The following is a 13605-nucleotide window of genomic DNA, read 5'->3' as shown; positions in this document are numbered from 1 at the left end:
GGTTCGAATCCCCGTCCCACCAAACATGCTCGCCCTTTCAGCCGTGGGGGCGTTATAATGTTCCGGTCAATCCCACTATTCGTTGGTAAAAGAATAGCCCAAGAGTTGGCGGTGGGTGGTGATGACTAGCTGCCTTCCCTCTAATCTTACACTACTAAATTAGGGACGGCTAGCCCAGATAGCCCTCGTGTAGCTTTGCGCGAAATTCAAACCAATCCACTAATTGCAATTTAAAGTATTGAAGTGTCTTACCAGCAATAAGCTAAGTGTGTTAACCTTCAACCTCAGTTGGTAATGATGCTCATTTTTCATCTCAATCGAATTAAAGTATTTTTCTTTTCTATATCGCGCTTTTGATATCAAAGACTTACAAATTATTCTTTATATCCCAAGCCTTCACTCAATGTTTAAAATCTAACTGCCCTTGTCCACACTTAGCCCCACTTTTAATATCAATGACTTACAAATTATTATTCTTATCCCAAGCCTTCACTTAATGTTTAAAATCTAACTGCCCTTGTCCAAACTTAGCCCCACTTTTAATATCAATGACTTACAAATTATTATTATTCTCCCAAGTCTTCACTCAATGTCTAAAATCTAACTGCTCTTGTCCAAACTCAGCAAACGAATTACTATATCATAATTTTGTATCTAATAAATCATGACCTATTTTTCTTTATCTTAATTTCACATTCATTTACTTACAAGCTATTCACTTTATCCCAACTTTTCATTTAACGAATAACAGCATGTTCCATTGTCCTAACTTTTAACTAATGACTAATAAATTCAGGATTTCGTTTTTACTAAGATTATAGCCAATGATTCACAATCTACTTCACTTGCCCCAAATTTACGTCCTGTGAGTTACAAACTTACTTCTTTTATCCATTATTTACATCTACTGAGTCACAAATCTACTTCTTTTAAGCCAAATGTACTTTAATGAGTTACACACCCTACTTCTTTTATCCCAAATTTACATCCAGTGAGACAACCTACTTCCCTTATTCTATTTGAATTCAATGAGTCACAACCTTCTTCTTTTATCCACAATTTACATCCAGTGAGTCACAACCTAATTCCCTTATCCTATTTACATCAAGTGAGTCACAACTTCCTTCCTTTAATCCAAGTTTGCACTTAATAATCAGCAAGTTCCTTCTTTTGCATCAAACTTAAACGCAACGTTTTGGACTTAAGCAACAAAGGCAGGAGCAATATATTGCAAATTTCAGTCTTGCAATGTTTGTAGTGCTTAAAACGCGAATGAAACAATGATAAAGTACTTTTTATGTGTTACACCATGCTTGATTTAAATATCTCTCGTGTACAAAATGATTTACCAACATAGTAAGAACGGTTGTCATACATTCTCGTATAGAGTCAGCAAAACTGTCCATCATCAATTTCAAGGGATTTCTTGGACCGTAAGGAATAATTATTGTGATCTTCTGTTAGACAAAGTTGTTAACAGATTAATTAACATTTAACCCAGAAAATTCGAAAAACGTTTATTACAGTCTGTATACGTCTACTACACTTTCCTCATTTTGGTATATGAGTAGATCACAGAAACAGAAATCTTTATATACTGTAATCCGGTGGACCTGATTAACTCTGGTAGCGAAAGAAAGGCCATTTGACAGCGGTACACAACAGATAAGCTGCAGTTGAAATATTACTAAACACTTCATACTACAAAACCTCACTGGGATAGTAAAGAGGGATGTGATTGAAACTAATATCAGTTGCACAGTAATGTATATCATACCGAATAAGGAACTATATCACTGAATAAAGAAGAGAAAAGTGTTATTCAAAGTCCGCCAGGCATAAGGGGGATTATTGTGAAGGGGGAGAGGAGTAAGGGAAGGCAGTTGCTCCCCAATTTTATTTTTTCTATGGAATATATATAGTATATACACACGAAATTCACAATATTTAAGTCAGATTTTTTTGCTCCCTATCGACATTTTGGTCCCAAATCGCGCCCTTGCTATCAGGTGTTAGCCAAAACGAGCTAGCAATATATTTGTAAAAGTCAACTTGAAATTTGTCACATTTTCAACCTTACAAGGTTTACTCTATGGATCTTTTTTATTTAGAAAAGTTTGACTTGTTTAGTGTGATAACTGTTTAGCATATTTCCAGATGTTTGTTTTATTCGTAACTTTCTGTATTCGATGAGATATATATACATTTGGAAGAAAACATACCTGTTATTCCCTTCAGAAAATGATAGAATTGTGCCCGTATTTCTTTCTTCTTGCCTTAAAGTCACTGCAAACGTAAATTCGTTACTATAATACAGAAGATTGGCTGCTTTACTGTACACTTCTACTGGTAAAACAAGCTGCCTCGAATCTCCTAAAAAAAGAACGCAGAGTAGAATAGCGTATTATATTATATTATTAATAAAAACTTTTTATTTAATTTCTGTAGTACATATTGGTATATAGAAGATATATTAATACTTGAAATAAATGACTTTATAACACCAAAATGAAGAAGCTGTAAAGAGAAACGTTGAGACCCTTATATATTTATATCTCTTCTCGACTACTACTCTGCCTGTCGTATCCGAAATGGCCTGAAAAGCCCAGGTATAAGGCGAAATGCCTCGTTGGCACTTCATATAGTAGATATAGCATGGTTGATATCTTATTATAAACTCTTCTTTACTTTCACCCAAAGGTTTTTATTAATATTAGAAATAAACGACCTTATAACACCATAACGTTGTTTTTATTTAAAATACTGTGTACTATCAATAACAAATCATAAGATTTAACGATACTGTGTACTATCAATAACAAGCCACAAGATTTAACGATACTGTGTACTGTCAATAAGAAGACACAAGATTTAACAATACTGTTTACTTTCAATAAGAAGACACAAGATTTAACAACACTATGTACTATCAATAAGAAGACAGATTTAACAATATTGTGTACTGTCAATAAGAAGACACAGGATAGTTATTTGACAACAACTCTAACGATGTGAGTTGAATTAACTTGGTGATGTGTAATTTTTCATCAATTCTACCTTTGTCGCAAGACATCAGAATTACGTTAAGAATTATTTAACACTACGTTATTTACACATCATATATTATTAAGGATTATTTAACACTACGTTATTTACACATCATATATTATTAAGGATTATTTAACACTACGTTATTTACACATCATATATTATTAAGGATTATTTAACACTACGTTATTTACACATCATATATTATTAAGGATTATTTAACACAACGTTATTTACACATCATATATTATTAAGGATTATTTAACACTACGTTATTTACACATCATATATTATTAAGGATTATTTAACACTACGTTATTTACACATCACATATTACTTAAGGATTATTTAACACTACGTTATTTACACATCATATATTATTAAGGATTATTTAACACTACGTTATTTACACATCATCTATTATTCCTTGTAATTTTTACCATATGAACACTTGTAAGTCACTTAATGAAGTCATGCTAATAAAAGCCATTGCTGAGGAACTTGAACAAGCTGCTCAATTCATTCTACATATCAAATACTGTTTAAATTTACATAAATCCACTCTAGATGTTATTATAACAAATACTGTCTAACTTTACATCAATCCACTTTAGATGTTATTACAGCAAATACTGTTTAACTTTACAAAATCACTCTATACGTTATTATAACAAATATTGTCTAACTTTACACCAGTTCACTCTATACGTTATTATAACAAATATTGTCTAACTTTACACCAGTTCACTCTATACGTTATTATAACAAATACTGTCTAACTTTACACCAGTTCACTCTATACGTTATTATAACAAATACTGTCTGACTCTACATCAATCCACTCCATATGTTATTATAACAAATATTGTCTAACTTTACTTTATGGCAAACTTTGAGACGTAAGTTGTGTGACAATTATGTTATGTACTATGATTGATTTCCAGGAGTAGATGAAAGTTTGTGAATTTTTGGCTTCATATACTTGTTTGTTATCTTGCTTGGGGTACCAGAAGATATGTCCATTTTAATCGCAATAGCTTTAGAGGTCGGAGGATAGTTTTCGTAACACTATAGCCTTCAGTGAGACCTTTATTGTGGATTGATTTTGAGTATGGTTTCAGAGCCGTTGCTGTGCTAAACACTCTGTTGTATTTGTTTCTCTGTTTCACTTGAGAACAATGAAAGCTTTCTTTTTTCGAAGTGTTTAGTCTTTTGGATCTGCCCTCCCCTCCCCCAATGACATAGCGATAAACCTGCGAAATTTATAACGCACAACTGGGCTTCGATACCCATGGAAAGCATAGCACAGATAACCAATTGTATAACTTTGTGCTTAACTAAAACAAGCAAGCAAACAAACTTTTGAATCTACGTTGCTTATTAAGAGTATGTTTCATAAAGACTGTGACATATTCCTTCAGCCATAAGTGCATCCGTGGTGGCATTACATTGTCAAATGATCGAAAATTATGTATGAAGCAAATATATAGGACTAAACATGTCGCTTCTGGGACCACAAATCGCACTTGCGGCCACAAGACATTGAATCAGTTTGTGTTTAAATCGTATTTGTAAAGTGTAATTAACATTCTGTGTACGTTTTTATATGAGGAGTACGTTTGTTGGCAAAGCTCTGTTTTCTCTTATTAACCAAAGTTTTATAACAAGTTTGTGAAAAATAAAAATAAAAAATCAAGTGAAACTTCGACAACTAGATTCAATTGCAAGTTGCATGAAACTAGTGTATTTAAATAAAGTTCACCTCTTACCAAATAGAAATCTAAAATTTATTAATTGTTCATAGACAGGGTTCTAGAAATAATTTTCATTATAAAGAAAACAATATAGTAAAAACTTCGCGACTCATTACCAGCAATCTGGAATATTTACACTGATGCTAATAACGGATACAAAGAATTGTTCTAAGTAAACAGACACCTTGAGAAATATACTCACGGAAAGAATGAGAAAAGTCAGCTCATCTCAACACTGGCCAATCACCGAAAACGAACACTTTGTGAGCCAGCTCATCACAACACTGGCCAATCACCGAACACGAACACTTTATGAGCCAGCTCATCACAATACTGGCCAATCACCGAACACGAAAAACTTGTGAACCATCTTCGACCGATTTTCACCAAACCGTGCCACTTTACCCGGGGCTCCCTAGTACAGACCATGTCAGGAATGGGCTGCACCACAAAGTATTAACACACACACACATATCTCGTCAGAATAAAATTGTGTTCTTTCAATCTTGGGTGTCTATTTACTTATGCCAAATCTGTGTACATCTTAGTGATTTTTGAACTCTATTGGCCGCTATTAGTGGGTTGCGCGATATGCTCCAAAAATCAATATCGTCAGCAAACTGTGAAAAGCATGTGTATGCGAAGTCAGGAAAGGGTGTGTTAAAGACTAAGACTTGCGGAACCCCCGTTGAAATGTTGATTGGTTTTGATAATTACTGCTGTTCGGTTTGTTAAGAAGTTAGAAATCCATCTGATTATTATTATATCATTTATGGGTTGTCGGAGTGGACTATGAGAACAGAGGGCAGAAAAGTTGGCCTGGCATAACTAGGTAGTTAGGGCGCTTGACTCGCAAGTTGCGGGTTCGAATCCCTATCCCACCAAAAATGCTTGCTCTTTCAGGGGGCGTTATAATGTGACTGTTCGTTGGTAAAACAGTAGTCCAAGAGTTGGCGGTGGTTGATGTTGACTAGCTGCTTTCCCTCTAGTTTATCATTTTAAAATTATGGTCAGCTAGCACAGATGGTCCTCGAGTAGCTTTGCTTGAAATTCAATATACAAACAAACTTAAGTTATTAAGATATGGACGACATTGTGTAAGTTTTCACACAGATGTATTAAACAAATAAAGTCGAATGAATTTAAAATGAGACTGTCCCCAGTCTCAAAATACAATATGTATAAAGATAAAATAAAACACTGTGAGATAGGAAACTATTTCATACTCTCTACATGTTTCGGTGTCTTACTGCTTCATCACCAAGATTGCTATATTTTGAAAAAAGCTACCTATATACAATTTAGAAAAATCACATGATCAAATTTACATACAATTCAGCTTGAAGAATTTCACGCCATCTATTAACAACATTTCTCTCTGGTCCTTCATCTTTATTTAATACTTTAAAATTACGTTTGTTACACCTTATTATCTCAACAGATTTACGGATATTATTACCATTGATGGTTGTAGGTTGTAACTAAAATATTTTTTCACATTGAATCATGTGTTTAGTTTCATTAGTATATTCAGTTAAAGGCAACATCTTTGTAATACTATTATTTCTATCATTTCTTTTGTCTTTATTCTGTATTTAAAGTTCTCCTAGTTTGTCCCACATAAATATTTCCACATTCGCGTGTTATTTTTTATATACCAGTTTTTACAATTACATCAGTTTTTATCTTTAGTTAACTAAGAATCTGGCTTATCTTGTTCATTGGTCTACATATCGTAAAGGTATGTTTTTTTTATATTTTGCATCATTTGAAAAGACAGACTAGGTATAAATGGTAATATATGCCTTTCTTTTTTAATTTTTTCAGCAATTGGTTTAAACGTAATACTTTTTTATTCCCGTTTTTAAATTTATTGACAGCTCTGTCAACAATATCAGGATTAAAGCATATTTCTACTGCTACATACTTGATTAATAATAACTCGTTGTTAATATTTTCCTGTTTACAACATAATTTTAAAATTATATCTACATCAGAAAAAAAGTAGTGATGTTTTTAGAGTTAATATGACATGATTACCGAGAATAGTTTTCGGTAAATAGTAAATAGTAGTTTCCAATTTTCCCTTATTTTTACTTACTAAAACGTAAATAGCTATTTTTCTCAATTTCCTATGTAAATTTAATAGAGTTGTCAATGTTATTAAGGTAATTAGCAAAATCAATTAAATTCTCTTTACCATGCCGCCATATCAAAAACGTAGCACCTTAACCAGATTTCAGGTTTCTTTTTCGCTTTTCTTAACGCTTAATTGTTCATGAATAAATCACATAATAAAGGAGATAAAGAAGAACCAATAGCTAAGCCTTTTTTTTATAAACTTTTCTCTTAATTTGAAAAAATAATTTCTATCGCATCTTTCAACAAGGTTAATTATATAAATTATTTCTAAAGTTGAATTATCATTTTCTTTTAAATTTATTCTCAAAACATGCAATGACGTTTTTCCACGGGTACTTTAGTGAACAAGGAAATAGCATAAAAAGACACTAAAATATCATTCTGATCTAGTGTTACATGTTTAAATCTTCCAACAAATTCTAACGAATTCTTAACTGTGTTTTTATTTTTATCACTTAAAAATGAGAACTATTGTGATATGAATTTTGCTGCATTGTACGAGGAACTCTTAATATTATACACAGTAGGTCCAAAACTGTCCCTGGTCTTATGGACTTTAGAAAATGCATATAATATAAGCAATATAAGGTTACCTGGAATTAAACCTTGATTTTTGCGAGGTGTTAACGTTATAAAAGTTTTAACTTTTGCTTTTACCATTGCTTAGAGTTTATTGGATTAATTCTTATGTTTTCCTACGGACTTTCTTTAAGCAACTCTTTAATTTTTAAATCATAAACTTTTCTATTAATAAATACAGTTTGACACACTCTTATCGGCTTTACAAATAACTATTAAGTTCTTTAAAATTTCAATATCTGTTTTGTTATTATTTGTAGATTTAAAATTCTTAACTAAATTACAACATTCACTTCTTATAATCCGAGGTTTATCAACATTTTTAATTTTTTGTGAAAACTACTTTCAATTTCTGTTATAATGTCTTCTTTGTAAAATTTGTTGGCTAACCGAAAAATTTTAACGTATATTCAAAACACCTAGTTGCTTACCATTTAAGATTAAATCCGATTTATTTATAACTTTAGTTGTTGTTTTTTTGTACAGCTTTGCGCGTAACAACAAACAAACAATTTGTTTCGGAAACTAAAGCAAAACATGTGCAGTTTTGCCAACTTGAATATAGTGAAAATATGTAATATACAGCATTTGTTCTTTAAACAAGACTAAATTTTCTCACAGTTGCAATTAAGATAACAAAAACTTATCTATTAATATGCTGAAATACAAGCCTTTTCTTAAGTTAACTAAGCAACGTGAAACTAGACTTTTTATTATGTGTAACGATAGCTATTTAATATCAACTATACATTTCAGATTCTACTGAAACAATTAAAAACTCAGTGTTAAAACTACCCCTCTGTAACTGTATTAAAACTAACTATATGTAAGTTTCCAATCCGACCTTGAAACGTTGATATTACTGGTGAACAAAATCCCTGCTCTGTTGGCAGTGATATCGACCCTTCACAGTGTGATAAATCTTTGCAAAAAAAATCAATACTGATAACTTTTACTCTTTATTGATGAAAAAAAATACTCATTTATTTGTTATATAGAATTAAGAAATCCAATAAAAAACAAACAAATAAACTTGAACACCGTTTCCTTACCCGGTTTCAAAAGTGGTAGATTGTTTTTTAAGAGTTTCTGATTGATTCTTGGTTCCATTTTACTTACAATGGGTCATTTTGAAATAATCTTACCCGAAAGCCGTATTGCAGGGGATAATTTGTTAAACCCTTCAGCAACTGTCAGTCCACGATAGGTGGTGTTGAAAACCCGCAGACCTTCGATGAGATCCACTTGGTATTTTGATTCTATTTGTAGACCAGCTACTGTGAAAAACAAACTTTATTTAGTATATATTGACGAAAACAACTTTATTGTAAATATACAATGTGTATAACACCGATTTGGTTTTACATCATTGCATTTATTTATTCTGAACGTTTTTTTAAATAACCTTCTTCTATATAAGTAGTCCCACGGTGTCTCAGCGGTAAGCTTGAGGGATTCTAATTCTAAAAATCGGGGATCAATACCAGCAACGGGCACAGTGCATATGGCCTATTGTGTAGTTTTGTGTTCCAAAATATATCTATAGAAATTACAAGTCATGAAGCCAGTAGTACCTTGTCTTACACGTTCTTGAACAAGCTTGGCATTTTACCCAAGTTTAGTAATCTATTTCTTCTTTCCTCATTTAAATAATGTATTCTAAAAAAAGCAAAAAACATTTCGTGTAATTGCCTGTATATTTACATAGAAGCTATTAACAACAGACTACTGGACCATCATAGGCATTCTCCAAGTAGCACTCTGGTGTATTATGCTAATAAACGTACGGCATTTATTTTTTTGATAATGTTGTTTACATACATATAACCATCAAACGTAATGCTTCAAAAAAACAGAAATCGTTATCATAATTTGCTGCTAGCTTTTATTGTAATTTAATGAGCCTTTTCTACGTGTGCATTAAGGTATTTTATGAAAAACAGCGCTTGAAAGGGACATTTACTAATCTTATACAATATTTTGCCCTTTGTTGTTTAATTCTTCTAGGCATGCAAACGAAATTATCATGAAAATACAATAATTCAAGTTGTTTATTTGTTTTTAATAAAACTAATAGTTTGTAGAGATGCATAATAATGTTGGGACCAAAGGACGATTAAGAGTAAAATGTTTACAAACATATACCTTACAATTGGTGCCTGCTTATTAATGTATCGTTCTGCGATCCTACCTAGATTTTACTAACGTATTGTACAGTATTTATTGAATGTTACACCTCAAATACAGTTCTGATATAACGTTACTCTGTGTGTGCCTTGTTATGGGAAGCTTGTGTGAAAAACATCATTCACAGATACAGTTAACACATTTTCCCATATGTGATACAATTTTTCAATTGATCTTGATTGTTATTACAGTGCTATATAACACACACACATTATTTGACTCATCCGTTATCTTGGAAGAAAAAAAAAAAGAGTTCAAAATACTAATAACAGATTTCTAGCGTATCTTCATCGATACATACTATATATATATAATGATGTCGCTGGTAAACCACATCTGTAACACGTGAAATACCTTTTATCAGCCTGTGTGTTATTTTTATAGGGAGTACCTTGTAATATTTAAAATTTACATCCTATGTAAACCTTATAAACATATTGCTTATTGTCTTTTATAAAGAAAATACTGTACACGAGGAAAGTTTTAAAACATCTATGTCAGAAACACTAGTCTTAGAGCTATCTCAAACATCCTCGGATATCGAAAACGCACTGATTAACAAGTAGTGTGAAATTACTGACGCACCGAATAACACCTAGAATATGCTTATCAGTTCTTATGATCTATTTAAACCTCTTTGTAATACCAAGAACGTACTGATTAGCACATTATGTAAAAGTTCTGAAAGATTAACTGACATCAGGATCATATTTCTCAGTGCACAATGCGATTTTTGTGGAATAGTGGCTGATACCTAGACCACATTTATCAACATCAAATATAATGCTTTCCAGGTGTCGTTTTTTTTTCTTATATAATGACTAATACTTAGCACGTGTTGACACTTTAAAACTACCGATTATCATATTGATTTTAACGAAATAGGCGTTAAAATGATTTAAGTTTTTTTTTTGTGAGTCATGATGACTCCCTACTGCAAAAATAGGCACGTACTCTCTCTAAAAATGAAAATGAAGATTTATCAAGAAGTTCAAGATATGGTATCTAGATATAAATGACACAGGCATATGTTTACACATGCTTGAGTGTCACAGTAGTGGTATTATTTTCAATGCAATAAGTATACTTGAATATTACACCTGTGACTGCAGAACTTACATACAAAATCGGTTTACAGTGGTTGACTCGTGGCTAAACACCTTATTTTAAAGTCAGGATCACGAGTTTTGTAATCTTGGTCACTTTAAGATGTAATGAACTCTAGAACTAACTCTTACGCATAAAAAAATATAACTTCAATCTATATTTCTCAGCAAGAACTAACAGTGTTCTTACTCTATTTACGCTGATGATATTGAACTAAAAGATGCGTCTTATCAGAGAAACATTGAAATTGTAAAAAAGTCAGACATTGGGGAAAACCGCATTGGTTTATTGTATACTGATTATGAAACAACATGTTATGAAAGGTATTATAAAACGAAACACGAATATGGTTATCTTAAAATAAACTATACTCGAGAATAATGAGATTATGACTCAAAACGATTTAGCACTTACCACAAGTGAAAACTGAGATGAAAATCTTACACAAAATCCAAACAGGTTTTAGCATGCTGATGAGAAACGGCTAAATATCAGTTTCACTTTGCTAGGATTTTGGAAACTTTGTGCGATTGACCAATAACGTTATTCCCTACGAGACCGCACCATCTAATCAATCACTGTGCACGAACTCTTATCTTAGTTGGCAGGGGAACCGAGTTCCTAAGTAGATTATACCTGGAACGTGTCCGTGAAACAGTCATAGCCCAAACTAGTGCTCATAACTGAAGGCAGCTTTAAAAGTCGCCTCGTTCATGCATAAAGCATTCTTAAAAACGACAAGAAATGTAACAAAGCGACCGCCATCACGAAATTAACGTTCTCTTCTGTGTAGACTGACAAACTTGATGTGTATTACCAATATGATAAAGATCAATCTCCACTTCAGATACAGTTTATTCGCAGCCGTCCTTAGTGATCTATAGGAATATATTGATATGGAAACTGGCGCTTTTTGAGCTGTAGAACAGAAATAAAGCTTGTGTGGTTTGTCTAATGATAAGTTATTTATGCACCACAGCTTATGAATGGACAGGAGGATCGATCCCTTCACAGATTAGATAGACTGTACAGTCAGTCGATAAGCGGCAGTGTTAGACCAGAGCGGCTCCTCTGTGTTTGCTCATTCCCTCTAGCAGTTTGTAAAGTAGTCACAACCAATAACTCACGCTGGTAATCCTGAAGACAGATTCCACAGAGAAACCTTCAAGAACACAGAATGTACCAAACGTGGCTCGAATCATTTAGGATGCTAGCCTCGCGTCAGACTGGCGACAGAAAAGTATGCTCAAATCATTCTCTGATCTGTAGCAAGCTGTAGATTGTTTTTGTTTTGTTTTTTCACACACACAGATATGCACAAAAGTCTATTTGAATTAGCCCATTTCTTCATAGAACGAAGTCAGCACGTTCAAAATTGTCTACTGGCAAGATCAGTTAGAAATACTCAGCCTTAGTGGACTTAGACTGAAGGTTAAGAAAAGGTTCGCTATTAGTAATGAAAAATATATTATATTTCATGGTTGTTTCAGCGAAGACAAGGAACTTATACAAGAGATTTTTCTCTTTTGGGAATTATAACAAAACCCAAGCTAAAATTACAGGGCTTGTAGAGCGCCTGCCTTTTGCATACGTCATTAAGTGAACAGAAGCAGATCGAAAAAAATTACTTCACAGGAAAATAAAATGACTGATCTAATTTAAACTGCCGTTTTCGACAATACAGGTGTGTGGTGATGAGTACAGCTTGGCCCAGTCCTGGCATTATTCCGTGACCTTGGAAACAGCTACACTATCGTTAGGTGGGGACATTCGCGCTGCATGTTGATAAAAGACATAACGAATAAATTTTTTCCAGATTTTATCGAGTCATTGCAATGCGACTAACACAGCATATTTCCTTCTGGGAAATTTCGTACTGAGCCACCTCCCGTACAAATATATTTTAAGTTTTCACGTTCTAAACTATAACTAGGCAGGTGATGCTACTGGCGTCTGGCGTGACGCATTAATACAGTGGAGTCGTTTGACAGGTTAAAGAGAGATAGTATGGGCTCCCTGTATATCTCAGCTGTTTCCGTCTAGAAAAGTTAGCGTGCCGGGCGGGAGTGGGTGACGATGAGATGTTCTTATTCTACTGGCGAGAGCTGTTAAAATTTACAGTCACATTTTCATTGTTGGTGTTTTGGCTGCTGATGGTCACAAAGCATTCAATTTAACTCAAGCAGGATTAGCGTTATTGGTCTTGTATAGTGTGGCAACACTCGCGTTGTATCTTTAGCGTCGGAGTTGTTGGTCTTGTACAGCGTGGCAATACTCGCATTGTGTCTTTAATGTTGGAGTTATTGGTCTTGTACGGTGTGGCAACATTCGCATTGTGTCTTTAATGTTGGAGTTATTGGTCTTGTACGGTGTGGCAATACTCGCATTGTGTTTTTAATGCTGGAGTTATTGGTCTTGTATAGTGTGGCAACACTCGCGTTGTATCTTTAGCGTCGGAGTTGTTGGTCTTGTACAGCGTGGCAATACTCTCATTGTGTCTTTAATGTTGGAGTTATTGGTCTTGTACGGTGTGGCAACATTCGCATTGTGTCTTTAATGTTGGAGTTATTGGTCTTGTACGGTGTGGCAATACTCGCATTGTGTCTTTAATGTTGGAGTTATTGGTCTTGTATAGTGTGGCAACACTCGCGTTGTATCTTTAACGTCGGAGTTGTTGGTCTTGTACAGCGTGGCAATACTCGCATTGTGTCTTTAATGTTGGAGTTATTGGTCTTGTATAGTGTGGCAACACTCGCGTTGTATCTTTAACGTCGGAGTTGTTGGTCTT

At 33.5% G+C, this 13605-nt stretch overlaps 1 protein-coding gene across 1 annotated transcript in view; it reads right to left on the bottom strand.

The window, feature by feature from the left end:
* Positions 1-13605, bottom strand: part of LOC111086882 (protein kinase C-binding protein NELL1-like) — a gene marked incomplete at its 3' end in the record, with an annotated part of 96696 nt that overhangs the window by 10089 nt on the left and 73002 nt on the right. The window contains exons 2-3 of the mRNA XM_022391545.1: positions 8669-8797; positions 2223-2373 (exon numbers count right to left, since the gene is read on the bottom strand). Of these exons, the coding sequence (XP_022247253.1) occupies positions 2223-2373; positions 8669-8797 (280 nt within the window). The remainder of the gene's footprint in view (positions 1-2222; positions 2374-8668; positions 8798-13605) is intronic.

Source organism: Limulus polyphemus, unplaced genomic scaffold, assembly GCF_000517525.1.
Source record: "Limulus polyphemus unplaced genomic scaffold, Limulus_polyphemus-2.1.2 Scaffold1513, whole genome shotgun sequence".
Lineage (NCBI taxonomy): Eukaryota > Metazoa > Arthropoda > Merostomata > Xiphosura > Limulidae > Limulus > Limulus polyphemus.
Note: the sequence above shows the minus strand (reverse complement) of the source record. Positions and strands in the feature narration are given on the sequence as shown.